Here is an 18,628-nt window from a genome sequence, read left to right on the forward strand (position 1 = left end):
TAAATTCTGAGTACTACACTCCCTCAAACCATTTCTATAAGGGCTTGCTGTCAGCTGTGGCATTTGAATTTTGTTTGTTGTTTCTTTGCCTTGACTATATTGGGTTGATTGGAGATTTAGCTTTATTTGTGTCTGTTATTAATGTACTGGGACTCATTTGTTGCAGAAACAACTGAAACTGAAATTACAACAACGGAAATAATCAAGCGGAGAGATGTTGGTCCGTATGGGATACGGTCAGAGTACTGTATAAGAAAAATCATATGTCCCATTGGTGTACCAGAGGCTCCAAAAGGTTGGTTTGTTTGTTTGTTTAGAGATTTTCCCCCCTCCCTGTAATCTAGAGAAATTAAGGTAACTGGATCTTTATGCTAATTCTGCCCATCAAGGGAGCAAATGGAGGTTGCCAAGAGCAATTAATTTACCTACCAGGAAACAAATGCTGCATTTAACAAATGGACATGATTTATCTGAAGCTGAAGGGCCTCCCTGTTTGTAAAATGGGACAAAACATTACTAAATCTTGGTTTACACTTCAATTTCGTTTTACAGCATAGCTTAATGTGTGTGTTTTGACTGTTCTCTAAAGAAACTCCAACACCCCAGAGGAAGGGACTGCGATCAAGTGCCCTCAGGCCGAAAAGGCCAGAAACCCCCAAGCAAACAGGCCCTGTTATAATGGAAACTTGGGTAGCAGAGGAGGAGTTGGAGCTGTGGGAGATCAGGGCATTTGCTGAAAGGTAAAGTGAGCTTTTAAAGAAGGTAGTCTTCATTTGTGTGATTGTTAAATAAAAGTTCCCCTAGAGAACACAAACATGGTCACTATGATCACTAGAAACACATCTGTATTGTATTTTTACTGGGCCTTTTAATACTGATAGTCAAGCTTAAAGTTACAAAGCTAAATTATTTGATGGTACCAAAATTAAGGTATACAGATATTTCAGATGTGTTAGAACTAATATTATATCAATTTTTCCATGCTTATGATCTAACCACTGTTAAATGCTAAAAGGTTATTACTGTAATGCATGGGAAGGCTGTAGGCTGTTTTTGGCATGACTTTGTACAGTATTTGTTAAATACTTTTATAATCCGAAGAAAATGACTGTGTACAAGTAAATTGAGCCTGAGAATACTCAAGTCATAAGATGCATATTTTCAGTATCATGTGCTTACAGTTGGAACAACGTTTTTGAGTCTCTTGGAAAGAATAATTTTAAATGTATGTTATTACATGGGTTCCTTGCAGTCTCAGATGTAATTATAAATTCCAGTTTTGATTAATTGTTTCCTGTAAGATGTTGCAGTAGTTTAGCATCAGGATATTTCAGTGATATTGCATGCAACTTCAGTAGTTTATTTTGAAATGTTTTTAAAGCCATGATCAGTTTTTCAGTGATCTTCTGTCTTGATGGTTGGTCTTATGAGAGCAGTTATACTGGATAAAACAAAATGCAGTTTGGTGGTTGGATTTTATGTGGTGGTGTAACTTACTTTTGGTTGTGTCTTTGGCAGGGTGGAGAAGGAAAAGGCACAGGCAGTTGAACAACAGGCTAAGGTTAGTGAACAGAAGAAGGCAGAGGAGTTCAAGGCCCAATTGGAGGCTCAGCTAAAACACCAACGTTTGGCTGCCCAGCAGGTGGGGAGCTGTTGGTCGTCCCAGCAGTCAGCAACTGCCCTGCTCACCACATGCATCACAGCCTGGGAAATGAAGTTATCCCTTGCTTATACCATTTCTCAAACAGTTCCAACTGCAGATTAAGCCATCAAACAATGCTGCTGCCACTGTATACATTTGTTATTTTGAAACAGGGTTAAAGCAAAGGTTTGTTCTGGATTGCCTGGTTTTCCCCCATGTCATTTGTAACACTTTAGAAAGGTTTAGTTTGTTTCCATTTTAAAGAAGGCTGGGAAGCACCCGTCTCCAGGTAAGATTCTCAGTGTTCTGTGTGTGATGGAAAGCTGTCTTGGAATACAGCTGACTTGGGAATACAACTGCATTTCATGCTTCACTCAAATTGAATCTTTTGATTTTATTCTATCTTAAGTTATCTGAGTTAAGCCCACTGATAATTTTATTTAAATACATGTAGATATGTATTTGTATTTATATTTAAATGTATGTAATTAAAATTAGGAAACCCGATGCCATGGTTGTATTTTACATGCATTATTAAGAACTGTGTGTTTTCTCAACTTACTCCTTTTTCATTTCATCTTCCCTGACAAAAACCCATTAGTAGTGAACAAGTGCTTCTGATTTGTGGGCACTACTGCAATATAGTGCTGGAATTTAAATTAGATAAATACAGAGATAATTCCAGTAACATGGGAAAAAAATTTAAGATTAGTTGACATTTTAGAAGAGCCTGCTGATATATCCCTTCACTAAGGGACTCTCTAGATTAAATATGCTTTTTCAACAGTTACAGCACAGAAGTTCACTGGGTAAGGTAAGGGATTTTGAACCTAATTTTTTCAAGCAGGCTGCAAACTGGATTTACATTTAAAAGAATATTTTTAAAAATTGCATTCTGAATGGTGAAATAGAATGATACAATCTGGTTTTTCTGTATTTGGCAGGATCTCAGTGCAGGAAGCTCTAAATTTAGGAATGCTAATAGTAAACTCTGTTAATGATGATGTACCAATTACTGACATAGATGCATGCACATGGTCAAAACCAAATATAGATGAATATTTTTTGAAGTTTTTTTAATCTTTATGATTAATCTGAGACAAATTAATATGTTGGGGAGGTTTTTTTAAAGTGAAGCATGCAGTGAAATTAGCATAAGCCAAGGATTTTCAAGTTGCTATAAGGGAAAATTTCTAGCTGTGTATTCTAAGCAGATCCGTAGTTCTGGAGGTCAAGGAGCCTATTCTTGAATCCCCTACAGTTTGAACTAAAATCCTGCCAGAGGCCTTTATTTCTCAATACTGGGTAGAGACAATGTTTATGTTGTAAAATCTGAAAATACTAATTATCTCTATATTCCATTTTTTTCTAAATAGAAGCGGCTGGAACAGCAGAAGCAGATCCCTGCAGGAGGTGTGGTCCCTGCAGCCACCACAGCCAGCAGCACTGCAACCACAGTCTCCACACCACAGAAAGTGGTGGTGGGCCCTCTGACAGGCCCCGTCCCCACCGGAACCAAAGTTGTGCTCACCACTAAAGTGGGGTCTCCAGCTACAGTAACATTCCAACAGAACAAGAATTTCCATCAAACTTTTGCTACTTGGGTTAAACAAGGCCAGTCTTCAACAGGTAAGGAATTATTCATCGTGGAAGGAACGTTGCTAGAGGTCATCCTGTGTATGCATCACATCCCATATACACATCACATCTTCTCCAGATATGCAGCATTATTACATTTCTGGTTATCTTTGCCTTTAACTCTTGCTATGCCAGAAGGACATTTCTGAGATTATACCTGTCTAGTGTGTCCTTGTTCTGACTTGCTAGAAAGTCTCATTTCTGCCCTGTCTCATTAATTACTGGCAGTTTTCATACTAGTAATCATTCATTAAAGCATTCTATGGTATAACATACTGTTTCCAGAAAAGAACCTTTAGCAAAGAAAGCATGACACATTAAAAAAAAAAAAAGTAAAAGTAATCCTGTAGTTTGCTGTTTCATACTTGAAAAACAGTCATTTCATTGACTAATTATTCTGCTCTAAACCTGCCTGTTCTGTGTGCCTCAATAGCCACTAGCACAGCTGCCACCTCAGCCACAACTATTGCCAGCACAGGGCAGACCTTCCAGCTCTCAGGCAGCCCAGTAACGATGGCAGGGAAAGTGATAACTAAGCTGCCACTCCCTGCAAACAGCAAGATTGTTGCCGTCAATGTGCCATCAACTCAAGGAGGTAGGGCAAGGGGAACTGAATAAAAACTGTATTCCAGCTTGCTGCTTAATTCTCCTTTGACACTATTTTCCCAGTGAAGTAAACTGTGACGTGAAGGGGGAAAAAATATTTTATATATATAAATAAATACAAGTTTCTACAGCTTGTTCCCCCTGTGTTGCATATTTGTGTCTGTAAGGGGAAAAGTGCAAGTTTTTTGACTATAAATTATTCTGCATTTCCTAGCACAAAATTAGGAGCTTTATTTTGAACAATGTGGAATGAAGCATGCTTTTTTTTTGGTTATCTAAATCAACAAAGCAACTTTCTTCACAAAAATATTAATGCCTACAGCTGCTCTTCACTGATGAGCAGGAGTTTGGCTTCAGACTAAGATTAGCATTTTTGATTCTTGCCTCAAGAAGAGGACTTAATGTTTTGAGATTTGTGAATGTATATTGAACAGAAAAGCTCAATTCTCTGTCTCCATGATATTTAGCATTGAGCAAATCACAAAGGCTGCAGATTTTGTATTGAAATTTCTTAGGTGACAGGAGAAGCATTGCCCATTTTCTTCAGCACTACAGTGTTGTAGGTGAAAGGTGTTTAAACTGCTCTCCTACATTTGAAATCAATCAGATTATAGCTTTTAATGTTTGTATAACACTAATTTGTGGCACTCTGTCAATGCAAGGACTTCTTTGCAGTTACCATCTAACTGATCTTTGTGAAGATTCACACTTTCCTTAATCTTTTCTAAAATACCTGTTTCTTAACTTAAAATGTAGTTGGACTATTGACAAAGTATAATGCTGCTTCTTTTTACAATATGACAAAGACTTTCCCAAGAAGTGTTGAAAGGCTCAAAGGTGTTCTAGAAATCTGGAGACTTGAGTTCTAAATGCCACCCTGGAGTTGCATTTACTTCTTTTGCTGGCCATTATGTCATTAATGAATTCTCAATTTTTCTTTAATTAGGTGTGGTTCAAGTTCAGCAAAAGGTATTGGGTATCATTCCATCAACTACAGGTGCAAGTCAAACCTTTACTTCATTCCAGCCAAGGACAGCAACTGTAACCATTAGGCCAAACACCACAGGGACATTAGGAACAACAAGCACTTCACAAGTAAGATGTTTTTCTGGTTATTTACTTCAAAAAAATGTGGATGCATAGACCTTAAGTTATTGGTGGATATTGAAAGTTCTGGCTAATCACTTTTCAATGTTTTTGGTTCGTCTCAGCAATGATGTGTATGGATCCTTTATTCTTAAGAGGTACAAGAGTTCCCTCCAGCTGGGAAAATTAAAACACATGTGGAAAAACATTCAGGGCACGTTCCAGGGGCTTTTTCCTCAAGTTTACAGGTGGTCTCCTCTTTGGTGTGCACAGGTAGTGCAGGGGACACCACTGCGCCCCGGGATGACAGTGATTCGGACACCACTGCAGCAGTCCACCCTTGGCAAGACCATCATTCGAACACCTGTAGTGGTGCAACAAGGTATTCTGCCAGCCAGTAGGTTCACTTTAATATTTAAATACCTAGTGTGAAGTCCATGGTTTGTTTCTTCATGAATTCCTTGTTGTGTCGTTGTGTCCCAATGCAAAAATCCCTTGTTTTGATGCTTGACTAATGCCTTTTTCAGCTTTTGGATATGTTTTTTGGAGACTTTTTCAATTTTATTCATCATTGACAGTGGGAAATGTAGTACTTAATTTTAAGTCCATTCATGGGGGGGGGGAGTGGGGGGGGGGGAGGAAGAACTAACACTAAAAAAAAGCTTAATAACAACTGAAAAACCCTAAAAACATATAGAGTAATTTTGCATTGAGAAAACCCTTTTTTGTATGTTTTTTTCTTAAAGAGAAGCTCAGTGTTTGAAGTACTCCATATCCATACAACCTTAGTTAAAATGGGAAATATTTTGCAGACATTTTTCAATCACACAAATGGTTTGTAAAGAAAATTTATGTGCAAACTGCAGTGTTTGTTTTGCCTATCTGATTACCATCACACCCCATTGCAATTTGTGACTTGGAGGTTTGCTGTGTTTATGGGTAAAAAGCTGAAAATGTATTTCTTAACTCAAATTTTTCTCTCACAGGTCAGACACAGCAAGTGGTGACTCAGATAATTAGGGGTCAACCTGTGTCAACAGCAGTTTCTAGTACCAGCACAGCTTCTTCCAGCACTGGGCAGAAAACCATCACGAGTTCTGCAACAGCCCCTCAACAAGTTCAGCCACAGACCCCAGCACCACCCCCTCGCCCTCAGCAGGGCCAGGTGAAGCTGACAATGGCCCAGCTCACCCAGCTCACACAAGGACAGGTAAAGCACTGGACAGCCCTGGGTGTGGAAACATGCTAACACCCATCCAGCCTTTACATTTCAGCAGGGTAGTGCCTCTGCCCTTAAAGTTATGTGTCTGGCTTCATTTAGGATGAACATTGGCATAATTACAGACTGAAAGCGGCTTAATCAGTAAATAAATATAATAAAGAGTAAATACAAAGTAAATAGTTTTAATAGCAAAGTTTTAACTCTTGCTTCCTGTTGTATTTCCCAGTAAGGTAACTGGCATCAGGAGTGTTCAGCAGCATGGAAAAAAAAATCTTTAATAGCAGTAAGGGACATCATTATTCTGTATGGCCTGTTTCATAGACATTCAGATCATAATTTTCATTACTTGTCTTCTGATTTGATGTGAAGATTTAGTTTTCATTCATGCTATCCAGAATCTCAGAGGAAAAGTTGCAGTATCTGTGAGCAGAGGAGGAGAAAGTTCTTACAACTTCTGCTCAGATCATGAAGGTCTGTTGGCAAAAAATAAGTTGTGAGTCAATTTTTGGGTAAAAATACATTTCTGTGAATTACCACAATATCTGTTCATCAAAGTATAAATAACCTATATAAATGATTGCAATGTTCAGACTGCAGGTTGTAAGATAAGGTTTTTTGTAGGTGGAACAAGACTTGGAGTTTAAGCTGAAGGGGAGGGTAGGTTTAGATTTGATACTGGGGGGAAGTTCTTCCCTGTGAGGGTGGTAAGGCCCTGGCACAGGGTGCCCAGAGAAGCTGTGGCTGCCCAGTCCCTGGAAGTGTCTGAGGCCAGGTTGAATGGGGCTTGGAGCACACTGGGATAGTGGAAGGTGTGGGTGGAGCTGGGTGAGCTTTAAGGTCCCTCCCAACCTAAACCATTCTGGGATTCTATGAGTTTCCACACCAAAGACTCAGAGTTTTTATGTTCTGTTCTGTGGGTTCACAAAATGTGTAACTCCAGCCCAGTCATCTGTTGGCAATAGAATTGTTGAAAGTGTCCTTGAGTATTTCATGATCTCAGATGGTAGTAATGGATTTTAGGAGTATGGTATGTGGTAAAAATATTGAATTCTGAAATCCACAGCCCTAACTGTTCTGATTTTCAGCAAAGTCTGTCTAAGAATTATATCACTAATACATGAATATTAACTTTTTCTTTTTTAGGGTGGCAGTCAAGGCTTAACTGTGGTAATTCAGGGACAAGGTCAAACTACTGGTCAGTTACAATTAATCCCTCAGGGTGTGACTGTAATACCTGGTCCAGGACAGCAGCTTATGCAAGCAGCTATGCCAAATGGTACAATTCAGAGATTTCTGTTCACCCCACTACCAGCAGCTGCTACTACAGCTAGCACAACTACAACCACCGTTTCTACTTCAACCTCGGGTAAGCATTGTTCTGTTCAGTAGAAAAGCAGCTTCAATTTCATTTGCATGGGAGTATTTATGCAGCTGGAGGTTGTCTGTTACTGCAGTAAATTTGTTGGAAGTGTATTGCAGAGTTGAGTTCCTGCATAGAGCTTTGCAGTAGTTCCAGAGGGTTTGGATTATCAAGGCTCATAGCCGTGCCATTTGCAATTAACAGACTGCTCGTTTGTGTGTTCACAGCTGCAGGGGAAGCGAAGCCGGCTCTGCAGGTGCCACCAGCACCGGCCGTGCCCGCGGGACAGGGCCAGCCCGGTTCGGCCGCGGCACAGCCCGCGGGGGCTCAGCCCCAGGGCGCTCAGCCCGAGGCCCCGAGCCAGCCCGAGGCTCCCGCTGACTCCGCGGCCCCCAGCGAAGCTCAGCCCTCCAAATCTCCGGCTCAGTCTCCAGCCCAGGCTCCGGGGCTCTCTCCAGCGCCAGGCCCGATGCAGCCGCTGCCCGCGGGCCTGCCCGCAGGCCAGGCCCAGGCTCAGCATCCAGCTCAGGTGCAAATTCCAGCCCAACAACCCAGTCCAGTGTGGCCCCACGTTCCCATACAAATTCCAGCTCACCTGCAGCAACCGCAGCCTCAGGTTCAGACCTCGGGCTCAACCCTTGCAAGCACTCAAAGTTTAAATCAGGTTCCTGTCCAATGCCCAGCTCATCCTCAGCTGCAACTTCAGCAGCCTCCAACAAGTGTAATTGCAGTGCCTCAGCTCCAGCAGCAAGTGGAAGTCCTTTCTCAGCAGCAGCCTCTTACTGTGGCTCAGATACGAGCCCAGCAGGGCAGCGTGCCCCAGATCAAGCTTCAGTTCCCTCTTGAGGTCCAGCACAGTAGCCCAGCGCAGGCTCAGCAGATTGCCAGTGTGGTGACAGTGCAAGCAGCTAGTGTGCAGGAGCAGCTGCACAGAGTTCAGCAGATCAGGGAGCAGCAGCAGAAGAAGCAGCAGCAACAGATAGAAATTAAACATGAGCACACCCTTCAGGCTTCTAATCAAAGTGAAATTATCCAGAAACAGGTAAAGTTAACAGAAGGAAATTAACGCTTAATGAATGAAAGATATCTAATTTGATGCCTGTTCTTGTTAACAGTGTTAATACATTTGATAGGCCTTTAATTTGACTCTTTCAAAGATGGTGCAGGATTGCTATTGGCAATTTAATGACATGTTCCAAGTTAATTCAGCACATCAAGTCACTTGTACCATGTTTGCATTCTTCTGTCACCTTGATTCAGCTTACCATTAGCTGCTGGGACAAGCCCATCTCTATTCTCAATTCAGGAAAGATAGGTTAGTGCTAGGAGAGCTGATGGACAGAACACACATGGAGTACTTTCAAAACCGAGGTTCCAAAGAGGTATCTGAAATGTGATGCTGTTGGATGGCTGCAGGGCTTAAAATACATATAATGGACTCTTAACCACTCTTAAAATAAAACAACCAATCACTGAGGAAATACAGTCAATTTACATTTAGTTCCTGGGTTCAAATTTGACATAATAAAATATTCTACTCTGGGGGGTGGTGATGGTGGTCTTTTTCAATGTCTTTTTCAATTTTCAAATAATTGGCTTACACAAGCACTTCTCCCCTGATAAAAATCAAAAAATCAGCTTTATTTTGTCACTCAGTGAAATAAGTGACTAAGTTAGGAAATGTCCTGGTTCTCCCCATAATACTGTGAAATACTGGCTAAGTTTTCATCTTTTATTTTGGATTCTGTATCATCCTACAGGTGGTTATGAAGCAGAATGCTGTCATAGAACATTTGAAACAGAAGAAGACACTGACTCCAGCTGAGAGGGAAGAAAATCAGAGGTGAATGTGCATCACAGTGCATCTGTAGATGTCAAATTTTTCATTTATTACATCTTTTAATGGTATCATAATGAAATGCTGGCATGTAAAAACTTGTTTAAGAAGTGTTGCTATTTAAAATTGGTTTGAGTAGCACTTAAAAGTAACTTTCATAATGATATTTATTTAATCTTATATAATCTCAATTTTATTTTGATAATACGTTTTTTAAGTAATGTTACATACTGTGTTTGAAGCTGGCCAGTTTTTAAGCTCAAGTAAAGGAGCATAGAATGGAGAATTAATGCTTCTGCTGCAAAAAAGCGCCTGGGTTTTGTTTGTCCTTTATCATGGCCATGTGTTTCCATTCTTGTCCCTGCACATCCCACTCTACAGAAGGAGCTGAAGAGTTGGAAGACAGATTGACAAACTGAGAGATTTTATGCTTGAAGCTGCTAAACAGAAATTTGGAGTGTTTGTCATTTGTCTTGGAATTATTTTGACTCCTTTTCACACATGCAATTGCTCCAATTAGATAATCACAAGTGTGTGTCAGATCCTAAGAAAAAGAAGAGTATGTTCTATAAAATTTTGATCATCAAATCACAGGCTCAGTTGATTACAACACTATCCCTGGGTGCCACTCCTTTACTGTTCACAGTTGCATAAAGAAAAAGATGTATTGGATATGCTCTTCATTTTGTGGTGTCAGACAGCCAAATAGGTGTTTCGACTGACAAAAGTCCAATTTGAGAGAAAGATGAAAAAAATAGTTCTAACTAGCTTGGTTCATGGTGCAGCTGCTTTTCCATCTCACTGATTTATTCTTCTTCAAAAATATGATATGGGGATCTTTAGTCTGAAAAAAACAGGCTAAACCAAGTGTATACAGTGCAGGTATACAGAGCAAACTAAACAAAATTGTATGGCCTGACAAATATTTATCTACATATTCTATTTGTCATCAAAATCCGCCTGTCTATCAAAGGACAAAATGTCTGATACCACAGAGTTGCCAGCAGCTGCTTGTCCTGGCCATTGCTATTCTGCTGTTTCCTCTCAGCTCAATGGGAGTTGTTTTTTATGGTCACTCTGGCAACGAGAAGCATTTGGTTTTCTAATGGTTTTAGAAAAGAATGGAGAAAGGAAAAGTAAATTCAGAAGAACCAAAATGCATTCATTTTCTAATTGAAATATAAAGCAAAATAAATAAAAGGTGCAAAATAAGTGAGCAGGAAAATAGATTTGTAGTTGAAGGCACAACAAGCAGACAAAAACTAATCTTGAGCTCTCATTAGTGGAGAAATTGGGAACCGTTTACAGTGAATTCTATACAGTGGAAAGTGTTTGTCTGTCCTTATGCCAAAACACAAAATCTTGGTAGTATTTAATGGTCACTGGAGCATAGAAGTATCTGGTTTTGAAGAAGTTACAGGCTTCCAGCTCACTTTTATCCTACATCAGAATAAAAATCCACCTCTTTCGAACAAATTGTGGAAACTGAATTGAGCGAAAATCTCTCTCATCCTACTAAAGCCAAAGCTTTGTTGGGAGTCGGATGGGGGAGGGGGAGGAACAATTAGTACTCAGATCATTTAAGTGAAATTGGGACTGGCCCTCTTGAGCCTAACAAGGGACTTGATCTCTCCCAGCAGTGCTCTAGTAAGTAACCAGGAGTGGAAGCACTGGGTGTTGCTAAATTTACCTTGTACATCTTAGAAAATACAATAATGAGCTTGCAGCGAGTGGAGAATTGATTCTGCATTCTCAACTGGGAATAAACAAGCAGCTCAGCACAATGTCCTTTTCCTTTATTCCTTCCCCAGAATGATTGTGTGCAACCAAGTGATGAAATATATTCTGGATAAGATAGACAAAGAAGAAAAACAGGCAGCTAAGAAACGGAAGCGAGAAGAGAGCGTGGAGCAGAAGCGGAGCAAACAGAACGCGACCAAGCTCTCAGCTCTGCTTTTCAAGCATAAAGAGCAGCTGAAAGCTGAAATACTGAAAAAAAGAGCACTTCTAGACAAAGATCTACAGATTGAAGTGCAGGTAAGGACAGAATCTCAAAGGCTAATTTAGTGTTAAGCTGGGGAGAACATTTCTATGTTAATCTTTGTTTGTTCAGTGTGATTTTAAGGAAATTTACAGGAAGAAGCTGTGGCTGTGGATTTCTGCAAAGCTACTCATATGACCTTTGAGGGCTTCTTGGTTTTCTTCTGGACTAAAATTACCTTCTTTCATGAAACAGCTTCTGATAAATTACAGCCAGTGGGCCATTGTAGCCCAAGAGTGTCATCCCTTAATATTATGTGAATTGTAGGTTCAGAACATGAAAATAATGCATATTTAAATGGATATAATTGTTTTCTTGTGGTTAAGTTTGGGGATTTTTGCCTAGATTTTAACCCTGTCTTGCAATTACCATATGAAGTGCTTTCCTCTATTTATTCATTTAATACACTTCAGGAGGAGCTAAAGAAAGATTTGGCTAAAATTAAGAAAGAAAAAGAAAGAGCCCAAGCAGCAGCTGCAGCAGCAGCAGCTGCAGCCGCCGCAGCCGCCGCCGCTGCCCCACCACCGCCGCCACCAGTGCCACCAGCACCGCCACAGCTGCCAGCAGCCAGTGTCACCTCCTCCTCCTCCACCACTGTCCCCGTGCCAGTCTCCTCCCAGAAGAGGAAACGAGAGGAGGAGAAAGATTCCTCGGCTTCCAAGTCCAAGAAAAAGAAAATGATTTCTACTACCTCAAAGGAAACGAAGAAGGACACAAAGCTTTACTGCATCTGTAAAACGCCTTACGACGAGTCCAAGTGAGTAGCAATGCCACAGCCCCTCCTGCATGTCCTTAGCTTTAGGTTTAGTGTCAGCTCTTAGCGCCAGGTAGTGCTAGAAGTGGAGCTAGTGGCAGGTTATTACAGGGATCACTGAGGTATAGAGAATCAAGTCTCTGTTTTCCACTAGCAGTTAGAAATATTAACATACTTGATTGATACTGTTACTGTGCGTGGTTTATATTTTACTCGTTTGCATGTCTCCATTGTGTGACCTTCCTGTCTCACATGCACATACTCTTTTCTTTTTTTCCCTCCGCTCTGTTACTCTTTCTTTTGCTGTTTTGCCTCTGCCTCAGAAGCAAGTGACAATTTGGTTTGAGCAATTTCTTGTGAAGAAGTAGCTGATGTTCTTCAGAAATAGTTTCGGTACTGTCTTCCGGTAAATGACTTTTTTTTGTGAGGCAGTACCCAGTAAAGCGGGCTCTGAGTCACTGGACTGCAGTTCACTTTGGACAATGTTTCAGGGAGAAATGGTTTCTCTACATTATTATTTGCATGCCAGGGTTGATCAAAATGAATATTTAAGCATTTGACAAAGTGAAAACTGCAGTTCTCTGTAGTTTGATTCTGACTGTGAATGAGGAAAAGTATTTACGCTCAGTACAGTGTTTGTGAAGAAATGGTGTAAGTGCTGGAGTGGAGAATCCAGTGGATTCCAGGGGACAGTGCTACGTGTGCCTGCTTAAGCTAGAGGTGACTAAGAGCAGTAGCTAGTAATGGTTAACATCTGAGAGTGTAGAGACGTATGTATGATAAATTTGACTTCAGACCAATTCCAAGAAAGTGACAATACCCAAAAGTATGAACCGGTACCACTTGATGGTACTTTAAGGGCTGCTAACAGGGAAACCATAGATCTGGAGTGGTGCAATCACTCCATGGGTCATGGTTCTTCATTACAAGTTTAGGGCCAGGACTAAGGGACCTCTTGAGGTTCCTTCAAGCCTTCTTTGGGTTTTAATTATGTCTTTTAACAAAGTTGAGATATTTGAGGTTTTTTTCACCTCGGTTTTGAGTAGCTTTGACTATTGTACTATGACTTCAGTGTGGGAAATGGGGCTGCTCCCTTGACTGCCAGTGCTGCAGGAAGAGCAGAATAATGCTCTGGCTGTTATGTCACTGTCACCTCTGAGGGGTGTCCCCAGCCTCACTTAACTTTGTGTTTGTGTCAAGTTTTCTGTCACCCAGTGTACTTAGGAGGAACCTGTTCTCTGGTTGTGATACCAGAGGTCTGTGTGTTACTGCATCTGGACTTAGTGAGTGAGCAAAGGGATTTGTTTGTCAGAAAATGTGTTGACTCAAGTGGTCATAGAGAGAATTTTGGTGACTTGAATTGAGAACTGTGCTTCAGTGCACTGAATAAAACTTCAAGAAAATGAAACGTTAATTACTCTGTAGTATCTTTAGCGGTATGATGGAGCTCTGCTGTTTGCTTTTAGTGAATTTTAAATTTGATGTTCCTACAAATGATGTCTGAACTGTTGAAGTACATAATCCTTTTGTTGTATGGAAAGGAATTAGTCGAGTTTTAAAACAGCTTTCTGAGAATCTTTTTGGTAATTTTTTCATATATATGTAGGCATTGGATCGTTCTCTTTGTGCTGGTGCCTCTTCTCTACTTCAGAAAAGATAGGTGTGCTACTTGAAAAGCCAAGTTGTGGTATTTTATGAATACCCTGTGTATTTTTTTTGATTTAGTAAAATCTTGTAAGTTGTTTAGTGCTGTGTATTTTATTGCAAATCTCTTACGTTTAGTTCTCATTCATGATACTCCAGGATTATAGGGATTTGTTGGTACTGTTTTCTTGGGTGGTCAGCAAGGATATCTTTTTAAGATTCCTATTTAGACTCCAATTTATTTGTTAAATCATAATGTGGCACCTGCTCCACATTCCAGTGGCAAGGTTTAGCATCTCCACCTGGATGCAAATGTGCTCCCACATCACCAGGAGCAGACACAGCCCCTCTTGGGAAGGGGCACACAGGCTGAGTTGCTGATCATTGTCAGAATCTATGTCTAGCCATTCTTTATGGAAACTGGGTGGTGTGATATTTATTTTAGGATTTGCCTGACTGAAAAACAAGAGAAAAGGCAGGGTCTGAGTGACCAGGATGTGTGCAGAGGCCCAGGAAATCAAAGGTGCTTCCTGTGGAACATGGGATAGCTACTGCCCTGTTGGTGCTGTGGCATCCCCAGGGTGTTGCCTGCAGGCTGGCAGGGTGGCAGGAGTCGCTACAGCTGCACCTGGCAGAGGTTTGGGGTCTCCAAAATCCAGGAGGATGGAGGTTCTGAGTCAGCTTGCTTTTGCTTAGGCAGAGAGAATGGATGTGAGCGTCGCCCATCTGGTTGTCACTGGTCATAGGTGTGTTCTGAGAGATCCATACACGAGTTACAAACATCCTGGCATAATATTTTACACTGTTGTCACATCATTCTGTGCAAGGTCCCATCCCCATGACTCTGTCCCTGGTTCCCTTCACTTTGTGTCATACCATACCTGGTTCTGTCACACAGCTGTGTCTGAGAGGAGACATTAGTCACTCAAATTCCACTTTGTTACAGTTTTAAGTAGTTCATTATCAGTTTTTCAGTGTACACCCCACCCCCCCCAAAAAAAACAAAACACCAAGATTTAAAATTTACAATCATACCCTGGCCCCATTTTCTTTCGTATCATTTTACACCAAGACGTACCTACACACTGCTTATTGCATGTTCTTGTAGTGTACTCGTAACTCCTAGTTGGTGTTTGCGCTTTGCTTTTGTTTTTTAAATTAACTGAGACCTACATTTTCAAACCTTAAGGAAATATTTCAGTGGCTTTTGAGCTGCAATTTTGAAAATGTAAACCTTTTCCTTTGGCCTTGTCTTTTTGTGCCTTTGACAGTTTTTCACACACACATTGAAGACAGTAGATTTTTAGCCCATAGCTTTGTCAAGGTCTGGTTACAAATTTTTATGTACATATTAATACCTGTGCATTTTGATGAATTTTCAAATTAAAATTGACACAAGTGACCTTACTGCCAGTCTAGCTGCTGCATGAGATGTTAGTTTGTAAGAATAGGGAGCAGGGAAGCTGAGACAGAAAGTAGCCCAGCATCAAGTGCATCAGAGAGAAATGCAGGGAAAAGTGCCATGCCATTTGAAATGACAATTACATTGTCATTTTCATTGTGAACACTTTTAGGTTCTATATTGGCTGTGATCTTTGTACTAACTGGTATCATGGAGAATGTGTTGGCATCACAGAAAAGGAGGCTAAGAAAATGGATGTGTACATCTGTAATGAGTGTAAACGGGCACAAGAGGGCAGCAGTGAGGAGTTGTACTGTATCTGCAGAACACCTTATGATGAGTCGCAGTGAGTTCGGATAAGAACTTCTTATTCCATGTCTAGGTAGCAAAACTGCTCTGACTGTGCTTTCCTGTTCCTTGCAAAGAGTAAAAAACGAGTTATTCTGCATATATTGTATTCATTCGTAGTACAAATTGCTTTCCAGTAATTGTCTCTCCCTCCCAAATGTTTCTGTTCAGTAAATGTTTAGGAAAAGTGAAGTTCCTCAGGGTGGTCAAAATGTATTGTGGTTTTTATTTTTAACAACAAACTACTAAAACACCATGAAGTTTAAATTGGGATTTATTTTCTTTTTTTATTTTCTTTAACAGAGGATGGTTAGAAAGACTAAAAGACAAATGCTGTATTTAGATTTTTTTTGTGCTTTAATCTGATCTTGCTGGAGAACATAATTTTAGTATGGGTGTATATGGTTGGTATGTGATTATATATGTGTGAATTATATACATCTTTTATTGTAAGGCTTTGTGTCATAGAATACTCGTCTGTATACACTTACAAGACTGAAGCTTCCGTATGAAAAGTGCTTGTATGGAGTGAAACAAGCCCTAGTTGTAGTCCAGTTTGTGCAAAATGCATCTTGAATTGGTTTGGATAATGGCTGGGTGAGACTTCTGGCTTTATACTGTTCCTTTCATCTCTAAAGCAGAGGAATTATTTTTGAAATCTTTGTTGCTTGAAAGTATAAAATTTAGGAACATGTTTTGACATAGTCTGTAAATACAAAAGCAGTTGGAGTAGAATTTGTCACTCTGAAATCTGACATTACCTCTTGTCTTTAATCTTGCCAAGTATCTGCTTGTGTGCAGGGGGTGGCAGGTTAATGTGTTTTAATGCAACCTGGATTTGAAATAGATTAAACCACTGACATTTGGTTTGGCTCTTGCAGATTTTACATTGGCTGTGACCGATGTCAGAACTGGTACCACGGGCGCTGCGTGGGCATCCTGCAGAGCGAGGCAGATCTCATTGATGAGTACGTGTGTCCCCAGTGCCAGTCCACAGAGGATGCCATGACTGTGCTCAGTCCACTCACAGATAAAGACTATGAAGGGTTGAGGAGGGTCCTGCGCTCCTTGCAGGTGAGGACAAGGGTGGCAGCACCAGGGGATGTGGCAGACCCAGTGGGTGTGGGAGGAAAGGGTGATTTCTCCTCATTAGCTCTGAGGCTAGAGGGAACAGCAAAGCTGTGCCACTGTGTCAGCTGAAAACTTGCTTGGCATTATTGTGCTGAGGAGTATTTACAATAATTAGTAAATCACTCTCCCTGAACGGGTGAAACTAAACAGTCCCTTCAGTAAAAGGCTTTTAAAGGAAGCAGATTTAGAATCCCAAAAGGGATTTAGAGCCCAGCTGCACAGGGTATGGAAGGTGCAGTGTTCTGTTCTCAGATCAGTTTTCTGTGGGTTGTGATCCACACTTCCTTACTTTGAGTGTTACCACATTTCAGGAGTGTTCTCTCAGGGGATCATTATCAGCATGTAAATGATTGCATCCTGATAATAAGAATCATGTACACTGTCTGATATTTCTGGTTTGTCTGTCACTCCCAAATAGGCTTTTTCTGCTACAACTATAAAGAATTTTTAAGAATTCTGGTAAAATTATGATAACAGAAATCCTGTAAGTAATATTTTGCATTGTCCTGTATTTTGCATACATTTATAAAAGCATATTAATTTCAGGGTACTTGAAAGCACTCTCAGTAAATTCATTCCATACTTTTCCATGTGGCCTGTTCAGCACAGTATCCTGTTATGTCTGAATTTCAGTTTCCTGTTTTGAAGCCTAACTGCTGGGTCACTGACATTTAAAACTTTACCCAGTGATCAGATGAGAACTGGTTCCTTTTTATGTAATGCTGCACTTCTTCCTGAAATTCAACTCCAGACCCCAACAGATAAAAGGATGAAAGTATTTACCTATTAGTAGTGTCTAATTTAACTTAATTTTATGTTTTCATTCTCTCCTGTTTCCCTGCCAGGCTCACAAGATGGCATGGCCGTTCCTAGAACCAGTAGACCCCAACGATGCACCAGATTATTATGGTGTCATCAAAGAACCAATGGGTAAGTGTTGGTGAGAACAGCCTGAGTGAGAGGGTTTGGACTTTGGAATAGCAAGTTAATTTTCTACTGACCAATTCCAGCAATATTTTACAAAATACACAGATTAGGCAGGTGAAACACTGTCATTTCTCATTGATATATTCAGAAGTTCAGGAGGGTTGTTTTATCTACTTCTAGGCTGACTTCTTCACCCTAAATACTGCCAGATTTACAGGTGAATGTGGAAGTCAGTGCAGCAGTAGGATAGAATTCATGTTTTTAAATTTCTTTATTTAAAGAGGACAGTTTTTTTCCATCTTTGTAATGAGCTCCTCCTCCAAAGATTGGGATATGTACTCCAGAGGCTGAGGAGGAGGTGATGCTATGGTAGTGTGACAGGTACCTTAAGATGGAGTTCAAAATTATCTTCATCTGACTTGATCACATAGTAAATTTTGTAATTTATCTTTAAAGCTGCAGGAACAAAAAGAGTTCAGATGTTGTTAATGTGGGCAAAGTGGAAGGGAAGATGCTGCAGCTTTCCTGTGTTTTACTCTGATCATCTTCGAGCTCACCAGTTAAATCTGGATAAGCACTTGGATGTGAAACCTCCTGGGAAAATCTACCTCCTGACAGAAATAGTGTTGGGAATGTTATTCCTTTCCTTCCAGTATTGAACCAATACCTTTTCAGATCTCTAAATGAGAGCCAGTGTGTCATTTGAGCTTTCTCACCTACTCCTTACTCATCCTAGAAATAGGAAAGTTCAGTTTAGTATTTTGGCAAAATGTTGTGGTATGTTAACTGAAAATATTTTGTTTAGGAATTGTGTCCTTTCCTGTTCCAAAGTTTTGGACTGTGCTGTTATGACAATGCTGAACAATTCCTATTTCATGATAGATGGATTAAAGTTTATAAGGAAAGCTCAAATAACAGTATTATTGATACATAATATTTTGTTGAGTAAACAAAAGTGCATTTAGCCCTTTCTGACTGAAGTAGGAGGAG

The 18,628-nt window shown here is 40.3% G+C and overlaps 1 protein-coding gene across 12 annotated transcripts in view; it reads left to right on the forward strand.

Moving 5' to 3' along the window:
- BPTF (bromodomain PHD finger transcription factor) overlaps positions 1-18,628 on the forward strand; it is a 52,769-nt gene that overhangs the window by 30,786 nt on the left and 3,355 nt on the right. For 5 of the 12 annotated variants that reach the window (XM_058852205.1, XM_058852208.1, XM_058852213.1 and 2 more), the window contains 16 exons: positions 167-295; positions 590-740; positions 1,519-1,642; positions 3,019-3,271; positions 3,714-3,875; positions 4,833-4,981; positions 5,246-5,369; positions 5,959-6,182; positions 7,338-7,560; positions 7,782-8,083; positions 9,315-9,397; positions 11,203-11,428; positions 11,846-12,189; positions 15,405-15,578; positions 16,462-16,654; positions 17,557-17,641. In XM_058852205.1, coding sequence (XP_058708188.1) covers positions 167-295; positions 590-740; positions 1,519-1,642; positions 3,019-3,271; positions 3,714-3,875; positions 4,833-4,981; positions 5,246-5,369; positions 5,959-6,182; positions 7,338-7,560; positions 7,782-8,083; positions 9,315-9,397; positions 11,203-11,428; positions 11,846-12,189; positions 15,405-15,578; positions 16,462-16,654; positions 17,557-17,641 — 2,946 coding nt within the window. The remainder of the gene's footprint in view (positions 1-166; positions 296-589; positions 741-1,518; positions 1,643-3,018; positions 3,272-3,713; positions 3,876-4,832; positions 4,982-5,245; positions 5,370-5,958; positions 6,183-7,337; positions 7,561-7,781; positions 8,084-9,314; positions 9,398-11,202; positions 11,429-11,845; positions 12,190-15,404; positions 15,579-16,461; positions 16,655-17,556; positions 17,642-18,628) is intronic. The other 7 variants (XM_058852214.1, XM_058852212.1, XM_058852206.1 and 4 more) reach the window with 6 other exon arrangements.

The sequence above is a fragment of the Poecile atricapillus genome, chromosome 17, assembly GCF_030490865.1.
Source record: "Poecile atricapillus isolate bPoeAtr1 chromosome 17, bPoeAtr1.hap1, whole genome shotgun sequence".
Taxonomy (NCBI): domain Eukaryota; kingdom Metazoa; phylum Chordata; class Aves; order Passeriformes; family Paridae; genus Poecile; species Poecile atricapillus.